Source organism: Anastrepha obliqua, chromosome 3, assembly GCF_027943255.1.
Source record: "Anastrepha obliqua isolate idAnaObli1 chromosome 3, idAnaObli1_1.0, whole genome shotgun sequence".
NCBI classification, from domain to species: domain Eukaryota; kingdom Metazoa; phylum Arthropoda; class Insecta; order Diptera; family Tephritidae; genus Anastrepha; species Anastrepha obliqua.
Genome location: NC_072894.1, coordinates 95,618,323 through 95,634,498, shown reverse-complemented (window position 1 = coordinate 95,634,498; position 16,176 = coordinate 95,618,323). Strand labels below are relative to the sequence as shown.

The following is a 16,176-nucleotide window of genomic DNA, read 5'->3' as shown; positions in this document are numbered from 1 at the left end:
AGGACTAAAAAATATGCCAGTATGGATGCGCTGAAAAACGCGATTATACGAGAATGGGCCAAAATACCTCAAGATCACATTCGTGCAGCATGAAACTCATTTTTTGACCGTTTGAAGGCTATAGTCAAGGCAAAAGGTGGTCATATCGAGCTAAAGTGAATATATGTTAAAATTGTAATTATGTTTGCACAATTTTGTCTTTGATTTCACACAAAAAAGTTATGGTGTTTTGAATAGGTAACACTTCATATCGTTCACCCTGTATTATCGAACGTCTTTATGTAAACAAACATTGTATCCAATCTTTGTTTTTCTCTTTAAAACTTTCATTATTTTTCATTCACATTAGATATTAACTGTGACTGTCATTGCCGGCAATGTTGCCATCGAAAATTACTTTAATCCGTTTAAATTATGAGAATCAAGTCTAGTTGTCAATCGTCATTAGTTGAGCCTAATTCCCCAAATAATTCCAAACTAAGTCGCTAATCCTAATTAATGCTACTTTCTGTCTTGGCTATTATAGTATTGCTAATATTTTCCTTGAATCCGTTCATGAATTAAAATATCATCGTGTCATCTTTGACTCCAATTTTTCATGCAATAGCTGCATTAACTTATTGTATCTACTTCTTACACAGTTTAATAGCACGAAATTCTCTCTAAAAATAAATTTCACTTCCTTTGTTCGCTCTAGCTTCGAATATGCAACACTTCTCCAGATTACCATCAATTTGCAAATGAGAGAATTGAAGTGTGCAGCGGGGGTATCTTAGAAATGTTCTCAGGTCTTTAAATTCTCAAATCCTATCCCTTTCCATAATTCCCTCTTGATTTTAATTAATTTAACGCCTCCAGGTCTACACTCTCTTTTGTTTTCAGTGTAATTAAATGAGAAATTGATTGTACATCTCTATTGTGTATCATTCATTTTCATATCTCTACTAGATTTCTACGCAACAGTTAACATGAATTATGCGCGTAATGTTCCTATTGCCCTGCCCGTGAATTAAAAGAATTTAATGAGATCTCAAGTTCTATTCCTCTCGACTTTTCGGGGTCAACAAAAGAATTTTATGAATTTCTAAACTCTTTTTTTAATTTACTTATTTAACTATCTGCAGAAATTTAAGCTCATATTAACTTTAAGTGAAATAGACGAATTGAAATGAAATGAAATGCAACTTGTCACGTTATGAAGTCAAGATGAATGAAAAGATAATTTTTTTTATTTTAATTAATTTTTTATAAAAAGTCCATTGTATAAAAAAACCTTATTACTTACTCAAAGTTCCAACCTTTGCATAAAAGTCACAAAAATTAGAAAATTTCAAAAAAGTTATCACCATTTAATCATGCAATCAGAATTTTTAGAAAACTTCTGGTTGTGCAGTTTTATAGCCCATTCTATTTGAGTATAGATAATAAAGTACAAGTTTGAAGTCGCTTCAAAATCACATTGATTTTTGACATAGTTGACATTGTTTTTTTGCAAACGATGTGCTGTTGAGAATTTTCTTCCATATAAGCACATGTTCGGAAGTCTGCTGGCTGCTATTTGAATGTTGGAATAAATATTGTTAAACATTAGATATTTACGGAATAAAATGCTAAATATTTTGTAGTACATATTCTATATTTTTCGAATGACTCGGAGTGTATTTAAGCTCAAGTGAATTGGTTACTCATCACTAATGTGTATTTTGCTTAGTGAGACAACTATTAAGCTAAAATATGAATTTCATCACTAAAGATGATTTTTCGAAGCAATTCAGGATTTTTGAAAACTTTTACAGATTACAGGCACGAATACATCGATATAGCGCAAGATTTTTCCGCAAAATTCGTAACAATGTGGACTGCGAAATTCCTGTAACTCTGTGAACTTGACTCATCTTGAACTAAAGGATTTACCACAGTGATATTTTCAGTATGTCCTTCGGTGCGTGGTCCCACTAGTCGCTAGCAACTGATTATATTCAGTTCAATTGATTCGCATACACAGCCTATCTGCGACAGAAAATTAGAGCCAGCGCAGTTAGCGGTCACCGACTCATAACTGCGTTAGTAATTTTCTATATATTTCCAACTCTGCTCGCTCGAGAAGTTCATCATGATGACAATTTTTGGACGTTGCTAGATTACAAAAAAACTAACTAAGTACGAAATGAAAACCCCATTATCTTGAAATTCAAGGCATATTCTGAATTCATTTCTCTAGGGGTATCTGATACATATATACATACAAACATGAGTAACATATCATGGATATATGCATAACATTACATTACACAAAAATGCGTGTGGCTTGTGGTCAGCAAACTAAATTTTAGCTCACAAACTGTCTAAGCGTCTGTTAGTCGCTCGCATGTATGCATTTACTATGAATGTAAGAATGAAATGTGATTCGTGAATAATTTGGTGGAAACTTGATGTGCGTAAATGTCTAGTCACAGAGATTGAATATGATTTTTACTTAACCCTTAATCGCCTGTTGGTATATCCGAAAGGAAAGTTAACTATTAATTTTACACGATTGTAAGTTATATAATATACGTGGGTTGACTTTTATATTTTATGCCCAATAATAAAAGTCGAATATATTTAATTAGCTTTATTACAATATTTGTTTTGCAAAGTACTCTCCTTGGAAGTCATTACACTTCCGCATTTGCTGGAACTAATTTTTAAAGCACTTTTACCACTCCAAAGCGATCTATTTAAAGTTTTCAACAGCTTCTTCATGCACGCATTTAATGTTTGATGTTCGGAAACAAAAAGAAAGCACTAGGTGCCAAATCAGGGCTGTAAGGCAGATGACCCATTAATTTGGCCTTTTGAGTGCTCAAAAGCGCTCTTGGGTGAGCCAATTTTTGAGAGCTCGCGTAGTCTTGGTGAAGGATGTTTCGTCTTCGACTGATGATTTTTCTATATTCTCCCAAAAACTTCAGGCAAACTATAAGGTTGTGTACCATTCAAAATTATCAACTAGTTCTAGTTGGACGCGACACGACCAAATTTTCCGAAAACAAAGGCGACCATTTGCTGTGAAGTGTTTATTCCGCGAACAACTTTTGTTAGATTAGACTCGCCTTGGCACACCCATACTACCGATTGACTCTGACTCATATGTACGGATCCAAAAAACCGTCCCCTGTTACGATGTCATAGATGTGCTTTGAAATACCGCGGCAGAATTTCTTCAACATTTTTTACACCAATCGGCGAGAGTGATGTTTTGGCCAATTGCCAAATTATGCGGTATCCAACGAGAACAAATCTTTTTGACGACTAAATATTCATGCAATATTGAATGTATGTTGGTCCCACCAATGCCCAAGGATACCTCTATCTCGCGATATGCATGGAAATATTTACGAGTTAACTCCATCTTTTGGGCGAAATGAATTTTTCAACTTGCTGACAAGAAAAGGAAACAAATAAAGCTAGTAAGTGAAACCGTTATATTTATTGCTAAAAAATACAAAGTTTTTCGAAATATCGAATGAGAGCTCATCACACAGTTGAAAATACCAAGTGAAGCCAAGTCCTTCACTACCAGATTTTTCAACTCAGACGAGGGCTTCCTCTGCTAACACCAGCTGGTACCGCATTGAATACTTTCAGAGCCGGACCCCTTGTATTCATTCGGACGACATGACTCAGCCAACGAAGTCGCTGGATCTTTATTCGCTGCACTATGTCGTCGTAAAGTTCACACAGCTAGCTGATTGCTCCATCGCCTACGATACTCGCCATCGCCAACGTGCAAAGGTCCAAAAATCTTCCGCAGACTCTTTCTGTTAAACACTTCAAGCGACGCCTCATCGGATATTGCGAGCATCGATTCCTCTGCGCCATACGATAGGACGGACATAATGAGAGCCTTATAAATGGTTGGTTTTGATCGTTGAGAGAGGACTTGCAAGCATGCAAATATTTATAATTTAATTGAGAACCTTATTAACGTACAAATAGTAGTAGATATATTGAAGAAAATAAACGCAAGTAAAAAATACCCAAGAAACAAACGAAGCTATCAGAAGAAAGAAACAAAACATTGCTGTTAGAAAAAGGTATTATAATTATCCCGGGACTCCTCCATAATCCTGGCTTTAAAAATCCCGAATAAACTCAAAACAGACATAACAAAATCCAAACATGACTTAAAACAGACATAACAAAATCCTGACGCACAAATTGACGAAATAGAGAATCCCGAAGCTGTTTCTCTGTGTGCCCAATCCACCTCCACTTTCGATAAGGAGATGCTCCGATACTAAAAATGATGGCAATAATTACCTTCAGAATGCTTTTAATCCATATCAATTTACACTCAATTTTAATAATATATTAACCAGTAATACTTTCGCTCTCTGACCTTACGACGCTTTTTATGATACGAGCGCGTCATATTGCAAAATGTTTACTATTCATTTAGTTTTTTCCATTTTTTATAAATATACATATTATAAAAGGTAGCACAAAATTAATCATTCAATTTTGTTTCTGAATAATTTTACTAAAAAAAAAAATAATTTTGAGTGAATGAAATCTTTATTTTGACCTTTAGCTACTTTACTATGAGTGAGAAATCTATTTGCATGCGAGTACAATGCGAAATGAATTAACATATTGGTGGAGTAACTTTGAATTTCTTCCACAATGTAGGCCGTTTTTTTATTATTTCGCGGTTTTCAGTAAGAACATATTGTTGCAATGAAAGCGATACTCTTTTGTTTATATGTAGAAGCGAGAGGTAATTCATTCGAAAAAGAAAGTTTCACGCTGAACAACTGGCGGTCGTTGGCATTTGGAGTATGCATACTTCTTCCATAGAAGGAGCAATCAGGTTATTTAATAACCATACTTAGTACTATGTTATACGTATGTATGTACATATCTGTTCGAAATAAATAGTTTTCACACAAAATAATTACCTCAGAACTATAAATTTCTCCTAAGTACACTATTTGGGCCTTTTTATGAACTAAGTACATTCTAATTTTCGGCATTTTATGCAAAATCTAAGCATTTTATGCTTTATATAGAACAGCCTTGTTTCCTGAGCCTGAGCCTGCCGTTAGTTGAGAAAGACGACGTTGACCCGTGACTTTACTGTACTCGGCAGGGTTTTTTAAACTGCTACAAAAACAACAACATCATATTTTTCGATTCCGACACCAATGTTTATTGTTTATCCTCAACTTACAATACGGAATAAAAATCTTATCTATCCCTGTGTTTTATATTTTATTCATCTCATGCATTTTTTCTCTGTATTAAAATATAATATGGCAAATTGTGTACTTACCTTAAATAAATGAGTTCATCCACAACAAAGAACCACTCATTCTAGCTTTGTACAGCATGCTTATTTTATAGCATTAAAGAGTATCACTTTATGCCTCTCACAACTTATACCGCCTAAAGCCAATAAATAATAAGTAGTAACAAAAAAAAATATTTAAAACAAAAAAATACTTGGTATTCATGAAGAGGGAGGAAGTGAAACCTTTTGATGCTGTATTTACTAATATATATATATACAAATGTGTGTATATCTATACAATGAGTGTTTTCATAACAGAAATAATTATATTATATTTAAAGGCTTTCCATTGCCTATTGCCATAGCTTGTGCTAGCGCGGCTCCCGTTCGTAACGCTCGAAAAGAAATGTCAAGAGTTTGTGGAATTTTTGTAACTGAGTATTAAGTAATTGCGGCTATTGTGGTATACTTATTTGTTTTTCGCCGGCAATACTGAGAAATTTTACTCAATTCATGCCCAGTCCATGACATTTTACAAGTATTAGACTGACTTACATACATGCAAAAGACTTTGGACTACAAATTTCAGGGATATTAAAAAAATATGGCTGAGCCCCTAACAACAGATTATTATTACATTAAGAAGTTGTATGGCACAACAAAGATAACAAGATGAATATCCATAAAAGAAGTGGCAAGAATAACAAGACAATGTGATTGTATACTATCTAGAATAGGTATACGTAAATAGATATCAATACTCATAGTGCAATATTATGCACGAGTTAACGAAAGTATGAATACAACATTCTTCATGTTGCTCTTACCTAAGTTGGTGCGAATTGAAGCTGGAACAGTGTTCCAGATGCGGACAGATTTGATCGAAAATAGTCTGGCAGAGGTTAAAAATTAGTATTTAATCACGTCATTTCGGGGAGCCTATTTTGTGAGAGATAATGTCTATTAAATTAAGTTAGGTGTTTTATGCAGTATATGTCGGAATAGCAAAATACCTTTCCTCTCTTTGATGCACTAGGTTGTTCAATAAGTTTTGCGGTTCGATAAGAGAGGGTGTTGCTACTAGCGTAATTTTTTTTTATTATCTTGGTACACTCTCCATATAAACGTATGTAGAGTTTCATTTCAATCTGTCAATTCATTCTTTGCTTACAAACCATTTAGTATTGACGTGCCACAGTATTTTCTACATGGAAAAAATCAAGTATCGTGCAGCGAATTAATATTTTTGGAAGATTTAAAAGCAAAGAAAATTTATGAACGAATGTTGAAAGTGTATAAGGACGTTTAGGCATCAATTAATGCAGTAGAAAACTGGGTTGCTGTATTGAAACGTGATCGTATTGGGTATGGGAATAAGATTCCGTCCTTTCTTAGCTGAAATAATACATGATGTTATGTGCATTATATGCCATTGGAGGCTACAAATTTACTCCGACTAAAAATTCGAGCTCTTTTGACTTGATCCATTCATTGAACCAGTTTGCGATGCTCTCGTAAGAAGTGAACCGCTCTCCAATAAGGACTGACTGCATTGATCGGAGCAGATGGGTTTAAGTCAGGAGACTGCGACGACCGTTCTAAAAGATTAATTTTTTCGGTTTTAAACTACAACTTTGCTAATTTCGATGAATGCTTGGGGTGGTTAACCGTATCCAATATTCTCACATAGTCCACAGCATATATTATATTTTATCTTTCACCCAAAATATTGCAGCTACTTCTTCCTCCGAAGAGCATCCACTCTATATTTGCCACCGTGCTTTACCGTTTTTTCGTATAACTGCGATGAAATGCTGTACTTGTGGGTGTCGAACATATTTTTTCAATTCCGATGGAAGAGATGTTTTTTCTTTTGTTTTGTAAACTCAACAATAGTACTTCTTCTGGGTGTTCTTGCTACTAATCTGGCTTCTACCAGTCGGTATCGCAAAGTCCGACTAGTAACTTGCAAACTTAGCTCAGTTTTAAGCGCATTTGATAACAGAAAAGTTTTAATTTTGTTATGATGTTTGAATTTTTTGTTTTCTCTTGCCAGAATTTTACATCTTCTTCCCCGAGTTTCCGGATTTGTTACGTGAAAAATAGCATTAAAAACTATTTTCTTTGAACATTGCATTAATTCTGTTATTGCATCCATCATTTTTCCTTGTTTTCTTAAAATTTTCATTATATGAATTCTTCCTCCGTTCAACACTTAGCACATCCCATTTTGGTCATTTTATTTAATTCTAAGTAGCCCATACTTACCATTTAGTTTATTAATTTTACTTATAAGGGCAACTGAGCTAAATTTATAACGCTTAAAATTTGTTGCTATCACCAAATCGTTACCATTCCAACCACAAAACTCATTTGTTTACTCAATTACATGCATTCCAAATAAAAAATGAGGCAAAATAGAAGATGAGTAATACAGAACAAAAACTCATAAACCACTAATCACATATGGTATATAATCTGAAAAAAAGCAGTTTGTATATAAGTGCACTGTTCCTATTTTGTTTTGATTTTGAAGTATTTTAGCAAGGAAATTTCGAAAAACCCCAAAAATTTTTTTTGTTCAAACTAGGACTTGATCTTTTATTATACATTTTTCGTCATATCGAATTCTATATCGATGTTTTACTATACATATGTATGTACATAATTGCGAGGTGGAGCAAAATCGCAACCCTATCGGAGGATTTATAATTTTTCCACATATGTGAAATAGATAGCTGCAGTATGCAAATAGATACGATTTCCATCAGTCAAAATAATTTTTTTTTATTTAGTACAAAATTGAAAAATTAAAAATAAAATTGATAATTAATTTTGCGCCTATATGCACTAAAAAAGAAATACCATATACATTTGTGAAAATATAAAAAAAAAAGATAAATAAGGAAACGTAGAATTTTCGGTTAATGTGGATTGCATTGCACAAAATTTGATTTTGGTAATTTTTTGCTTCTGCCTTTGTGTCATGTATGTATGTATATATGTATATATGTATATGTATTAGATGTATAGTATCGGGTGTTTTTTTAAGAGCGTGTGAACTGAAAATTATAATGCAAAACAGAAATTGTGAAATGATTGTTTTTATTATGATTTGGTAGATAATTTCATGCCACCAATTTTTTGAATATGATATCCGGCATATGTCCGCCGCAGCTATGAGTTATATAGTCCGTTCGATCAGTCCAATTTTGACTACTTTTTTCGATAAATCTGAGCGTATGGCAGCATAGCCGATTTATGATGACTTGCCAAAGCTTACCGAACAGAAATGCGCAAAACTGTGTTGCCAATCTCAGCTGTCAAACCATAGTTATCTATATCGACAGTTCTCATGCAGCTAAAAAACACCCGATACATATATAGTATAACAGAGCTGACATCATCAGCAGGCGTAAAGCCTACTCGTGCGCATTAAATAAAATCAAAAACATGAAACGACCTGTGGGAATAAGAAAGGAAATATGTGGGAGCATTAAGGCTAAAGTGGAATTAAGTTATGGCCTAAAAATTGAGCAACATATTGTCTATTGTCCGTAAACTAACTCAACTTCCGCTGCCTGATTTTTTTGGTGTTTCCATTTGATGTATTCTTTTGCGCTTTTCTATAGCAGTGCCGAAAGGGTAAGAAAGAACGGGATTTCCTTTCGCCGGAAGTAATAATTTTAAAATTATTTCATTTTCAAAGCAATAATATTTTTATTCATGCTTACATACCATACTTACGAGGTTCGTTTGAAAAGTCCGTGAAAAGAGAGAAACGGCACTACTGGTGCATATCAAGATTATGCTTAGTTAGTAGCATCTCTTGGAAGAACATACCCCAAGTTTCAACCGGATCGGTTTATTTCTTGGTGTTTGGCATTCGTTTGAATCAAGGAAGTCGAGTGATTTTCCTTTTCCATCGCAACAACACACCAGCTCACACCTTAATTGTTGGAAAATAGGGTTTCAACTCATTTCACATCCCCCTTATTCTTCAGATTTTATTCCCTCGGATCCTTCGGTCTGCTATTTGTTCCCCAATTCGAAGAAATGGCTGGTGGGAAAAAGATTTTATTCAAACGAGGAGGTGATTACCGAAGCACATGGCTATTTTTCAGACTTATACGAATCCTATTATTCGGAAGGGATTCACGAACTACAACAGCTTTGTACGAAGTGAACGATGCTAGAAGGAGACAATATCTATAAAAACGGCTTAATCCAATCTATTAAGTAGCTTTTATTTTTGCATAGACTTTTCGAACGACCCTCGTACGGACATTCATTAAGTAGTTTTTATTTTTGCGCAGACTTTTCGACGACCTTCGTACGTACAGTCAAGTACAAACTTAAAAATGTCGGAAACATATTTGACTGACATCAGTCACTTAAGGGAACTTGTTAAAGTTAGGCAAGAAAAGGCTAAGCGTCGGTAATGTTATTCTCTAAAATATTCATAAAAATTACTGATGAAATGGCATATTTTAGTGCATATGTTTGCTGTTTTCTGATTGACAATAGAGGAAGATAGTTGGTGCTAGTGCAACGATTAGTCTAGAGCAGGCCATAAGAGCTGTGTGATTGGATTCTCTCGGCGCCTAAAAAAGCCCTAATGAGATTATGGAGTTATTTGGCTACAAAAACAAAAAAACCGTATCCTAATTTCAAACGAAAAGGTGTGTATGTCTACTGTTCGAAAAAAATACAATTTAGCCCAGCTCTAGCTTTCAAAAACTTATTTTGAAATGAAATAAAATGAAATAGTGGCCATGAAATAGTGGCATTACGTCTCGTTAGTTGAAAGGCACGCAGCTGTGCCAAACATACCTACAACCAACCCATGCACATAACCCTACAAGACAATGCTGAGCGCTTTCGGCAAAAATCCCAACCCACTTCCAAGTATATTAGTCTCTAATACATTATCAGAATGGCATATACAACATTTTTTAACATGGAAATCAAATATTTGATTTTATATTCCTTTCCCCTTGTCGGTGTGATATTCTATCTCTTTTACCAATAGTAATTTCATACAAGTGAAAAATATATGTGTACTCGAAATAGCAAGGCAACAATTTGTAAGATTATAATGTGCCTGGTTTTACAAGCGTGAAAAATTTTTGTATTGGCTGTATCGCCGCCACAGCCGAATGAGTAGATGCTTGACTATCATTTGGAAATGCGTAGGTTTGAATCTCCATGATGGATGAAAAGTATATAAACGTTTTTTAATGAATACAAAAAAATATTATTTTTATAAATAAACATTTGATGATACTCGTAATAAAAATATTAGCTAATAAAGGGTTTCCCAATAAGAGGTGTTATTTCCGTAAAAGATCAAGGATTTCGTTGCTTGTGTGGCACGTAGCGCCGTCTTGTTGAAAATAAGCGTTGTCCAGATCAATACCATCCAATTCAGGCCATAAAAAATCGTTAATCATCTCTCGATAGCGCAATCCATTCACCCTAACTGTTGCTCCAGCTTCATTTTCGAAAAAGTAAAGTCCAATGACTCCGCCGGACCATAAACCGCACCAAGCAGTCACACGTTGAGGATAGAGAGGCTTTTCAACAATAACTCTTGGCTTTTCTGAGCCCCAGATCCGCCAATTTTGCTTGTTGACGAAGCCACCGAGGTGTAAATGGGCCCCATCACTAAAGATGATTTTTCGATGGAATTCCGGATCATTTTCATGCATTTCAACGACCCAATCAGCAAAGATACGACGTTGTTGATGATCGGCCGGCTTGAGTTCTTGTGTTAACTGGACTTTATAAGTCTTAAGACCCAAATCTTTATGCAAAACACGGTGTACTGATGTTTGTGGAATGCCTAATTCCAAAGAATGACGAGGAATGGACAAACCTTGGTTTTCTTCAACACTTTCGGCTACAACAGCAATATTTTCGGCTGTTCTTCAGCGACGTGCACGGGTTTTATTCTTCGCATCACTAACTTGTCCCAACAGCTTGAGTTTTTTCACCAATTTCTGTATTGCGGTCCGGCAAGGTGCTTCAAGGTGCTTGTACAAGACTTCGTTTATTTAGGAACCAGCATTAACACCGATAACAATGCCAGCCTTGAAATCCAACGTAGAATCTCTCTTGCCAACAAGTGCTACTTTGGACTATGTAGGCAACTGAGCAGTAAAGTCCTCTTTCGATGAACAAAACTAAGACTCTACAAGACTCTCATCATGCCCATCCTAACGTATGGCGCAGAAGCTTGGACGATGACAACATCCGATGAAGCGACGCTTGGAGTGTTCAAGAGAAAGATTCTGCGTAAGATTTTTGGACCTTTGCACGTTGGCAACGGCGAATATCGCAGGCGATGGAACGATGAGCTGTATGAGCTTTACGAAGACATAGACATAGCGCAACGAATAAAGATCCAGCGTCTATGTTGGCTGGGGCATGTCGTCCGAATGGATACAAACGCTCCGACTTTGAAAGTATTCGATGCGGTACCAGCTGGTGGTAGCAGAGTAAGAGGAAGGCCTCCTCTGCGTTGGAAAGATCAGGTGGAGAAGGACTTGGCTTCACTTGGTGTGTCCAATTGGCGCCGGTTAGCACGAGAAAGAAACGACCGGCGTGCTTTGTTAAACTCGGCCAAAATCGCGTAAGCGGTTATCGCGCCAATTAAGAAGAAGAAGAATCGGTCCAACTCAGTGCCAAGAAAATGCCCTCCAAACCATGATGCTTTCACTACTTTGTTTAGCCGTATTTTGTGTAAACTTGGGGCTAACGCTTGAGCTCTTGGGCGACGTGGTTTCAAAGTTTTTCAATATACACCCATTTTTTTATCTTGGTTTTCACCCAAAATTTACAAGGTTTGCCTTTGCGGGCTTTTGCAAACGTTGGACAAGATTTAATGCGCTTGCTAATACGACCAAAGAGCTGAGCTTGGTTGGGTCATCATCACCTGGAAATATACCGAACAGCAGATATTTTTTATGAGGAGCTTTTTCATGGCAGAAATACACTCGGTGGTTTGCCATTGCTTGTCGAGGGGCGACCGCTATTAGAAAAAACGGTTTCTTAATTTTGGTGTTTCATCGAGAAGCGAATCTACCTTCTCTCTGAACTCCGAATGGTAGTCACGCACCAACCCACGCGGCTAGCGCGCCGCAGCGGGAAATATCAAGACCATATTCTTGATTTATTTCGAGCACTACTTGCTTTGCTGACTTTGTGAAGTAAAAAAACCTCAGCTTTCAAATCACAACGAAGAAGTAAATTTGCTATTTATCAAAAATGTAAAGAATTCAATTGAAAAGAACGGCTTTTTTACATAAATGCAAACTTCTTGACAAGAAAAAATATAAAATGTATGAAGTATTACATTCCCAATTTAAACAAAGTTTACGACAAAGAAAAAAAAAGTGAACCCAATATTGATTTAAAATTTGTGTCATTTATGTGTCTATGGCTGTAGGTATTAACAGACAGAAGCGTCTGCCGTTTTTGCGAACTGCATGATGAGACCCGGAGCATATTTCCTGCGAACGTCGCAGATCTCGCAAGTCGAAGACTCATACATTTAGGTGGTGCGACTTTAAACCAGTTAATGGGATGGAAAAAAAAGTCTGAGAAGGTACCCAAATTCATGGAAGGCCCGCAATTATAGGCTTGCATTGAAGCGCAATAGACCTCTTATGTGGGAATTTACTTTACTGAAATCTAATATTGATTACAACAGTGATAAAAAGTGAAAATTGTACCCATTTTTGCTATTTCCTTCTATTATTTAAACAATTTTCATTACCGACTTTTTCCTTTTTATATAAATACATATTTGTTTGTTATTTGAACAATTTTCATTACCCGACTTTTTGCCTTTTTATATTATATAAATACATATTTGTTTGTTAGTCCCGTTTCCACTTGCATTCAGCACTAATACCTAAGTATATTACATACATTTAATTTGTCCCTTTGTTGCCTTTATTTGTACTTTACTGCTCTCTCAACTTACACCCACTCTACACTGTTTCTGTTGCAGGGAATGAAGAATGAAAGTGCTGCCAAAATATTCCCGAGCGGGCATACCTTTTGTATTAGGTGAAGTAAAAAGTTCTGAATGTATGAATTTAGTGCAGCTACTTGTTTGTATAGCGCAGTGTTCCAAAGTAGCAGTCAAAAAGTGGAAAGTAGGAACAGACAACTACAAAAAATTTGTAAATTAAAATACTTCTGTAAAATTACCGTTTTTTGCTTGCGTTATGCGATTATTGGCTTTTTTATTGCAGGGTTAATGAAATAGTAACAGGCTATATCCTATTTAAATTACAACCTCACCCACTGTCTCCTAGACTTGGTACCCTCGGTTCCCGCTAGCGAAGCAATGTCGACCGAGTAAGGGCGGAATAACTCTAACATTCTGGCGCAGAGTAAATGCTGTTGCCACGCGGATAAAATTATCTGCAACAAACTTGCCAATAGGCACGTGGACGGACGTGGAGCGGACAACCCCATTCTACGTAAAACGAATAAAAGTCATGATATCTTCACATAAGCCTCGGAAACATTACAACCCTATCAGTAGAAGACCCACGCAACGTTTAAAGGACAACGAGATGGAATTCGGTTCATGCAATGTTCGCACAATGTTACAACCTAGAAAGATGGCGGAAGTAGTCGATGAAATAATGCGTTACAGTCTTGATGTGGTAGCGTTGCAGGAAATTCGATGGAAAGAGATCGGAGAACTACAAAAATGAGATTACTCTTTGTTCTACAGTGGAAGTGAAAAAACTGGAGCAAGTGGAGTTGGTTTATACGTCAGTAAAAAAATCAGAAAAAGCCTAATTTTTTTCAGCCTGTGACATATAGGCTATGTATTCTTAAACTCAAAGGCAAATTTCAGAGTGTAACAATACTCTCAATCTACGCTCCAACAGAAAATGCAAAAAATGAAGAAAAGGATGCTTTCTACGACTTCATTCATTTTAAAGGTTGCCTCCAATTATTCGAGAAGAGCCTTTGCTGTTTGTTGAAACGAAAGCGCATATTCCAAAAAAGCCACGTCAGCTCAGCGCTATAGATTTTTAATATGGGTAAACCCGCCAACGAAAAAAAGTATAACCAATCAACGAGATTTTTTAGCAATTTCTAATTAACACTTTATTGTACTAAAATTAAAAAGCTATAAAACTAATAATTCTAATAATATAAGAACATACATTCTCAAAATTCTAATTGAAAACCATCAAATTTGTATATGAAGTTTGTCGAATTTTTCCAATTTTTGTGTAACGTTTGAAACTTTAATTTATATGATTTTCGTTAGACAATGAGATATAATTTTATAAAAAAGATAGTGAATATCCGAAAAAAAAGAAGAGAAAGAAGTCAGAACTGTTCAAAGTGTGGATGCCCTACCTTTTGTCGAGGACTGTAGTTCATCACCCAAAAGAGCCAAAAGAATTTCAAAAAATGTCTAAATCTTCTAAAGACTTAAAAGCATTAAGAGCAAGACTTATGCTAATTCTCAGCTATTCCTTAAAGCAAAAAAAAAAAAGGATGACTTTATTATTACAGATTTTTCTAACAAAAAATGTGTTCCGCTGAGCTCAAAGATTTTGTAATTTATTCGTATACATTCGGATGATAGCATATTTTACTAGTAAAAGCACAAAACAAACCCAAAAATATTGCCGATTAAAATTCTTCTTAGCGATAAGATTTCGAAACTGACAAAAACGCAAATCACAATCATATAGTTGGAGATTTCTTACCTTTCTCCAACTATACTACATATTAGGCGTATTGTTTTGTGCACGAATTTAAATGTCAAGTTACATGCAAAGCAACAACACTACTCGTATATATTAACTCGGTGGAATCCAACTCTTATAAAGCTACATATATGTACGACTTCGTGTGAGTTTAATTATACCACTATTGGGATTAATCATGAACGAACTTGGAAAATTTGCCTTCAAATGCCATTTTGTTTTTCTCTTTGTTTGTTAAATTGCCAGTTGTCAACGACAGTTCATATCAGCACAGCCATAGCTTAGTTCATCATGTTGGAATGTTCGTTTGCAACTCTTGTACGAAAGAATACGGCTTATGGTATATGAAAATAGAAGGCCCTGCATGAAGGCCGTATTAGTATGAAACATTCTTTATTGCTGAGACAAAATATGTTCGAACTCGGTGAAACATCAAAATTAAGAAAAAGTTTTTTCTAACAGCGGCCACCCCTCGGCAGGCAATGGCAAAACTACGTTGAAGAAGCTCCTCATAAGAAATATCTGCCGTTCGGGTTCGGCTTGAAACTGTAGGTTCGCACATTTGTGGAACAACATCAAGACGCGCACCACAAATAGGAGAAGGAGATCGGCCAAACACCCAAAAAGAGTGTACGCGCCAATCATAAATATATATAATATATATATATATTAGGGCGGGTCAATTTAAAAATCGGTCATTGCTCTGTGAAAATCGTATTTTAGGGATCCAAATAAGAAACTTTGCTGAAGAAACCATACCTCTAAAACGAATTCTGATGTTCCCAATTGGGGTCGAACGAAAAATCCCACTTTGACCCATTTAGAGTGCTCCAATCGAGTCCAAATGTATGACCGACCCCCACTTACTTTGGACGGCCGATCCACCCATGCCAGTGGCACACCCCCTGGAACTCCCCTGGGGGGTTCCCCATACAATCATTTCAAAATTTCACCATTTTTGGCCTTTACATGAGAAAAGAAACTAAAAAGTTCGACCCAAATTTGGGGACATCAGAATTCGTTTTATAGGTATGGTTCCTTCGGCAAAGTTTCTTATTTTGATCCCTAGAATATGATTTTCACAGAGCAATGGGCGATTTTTTTGCCTCCCCACAAATCGACCCGGCCTAATATATATATATATACATATAT

The 16,176-nt window shown here is 35.8% G+C and overlaps 1 protein-coding gene across 1 annotated transcript in view; it reads left to right on the top strand.

The window, feature by feature from the left end:
- Positions 1–13,381, top strand: part of LOC129242694 (protein furry-like) — a 110,219-nt gene extending 96,838 nt beyond the window's left edge. Inside the window, exon 18 of the mRNA XM_054879490.1 lies at positions 13,290–13,381. Within this exon, the coding sequence (XP_054735465.1) occupies positions 13,290–13,303 (14 nt within the window). The 3' untranslated portion in view covers positions 13,304–13,381. The remainder of the gene's footprint in view (positions 1–13,289) is intronic.
- The last annotated feature ends 2,795 nt before the right edge of the window (positions 13,382–16,176 follow it).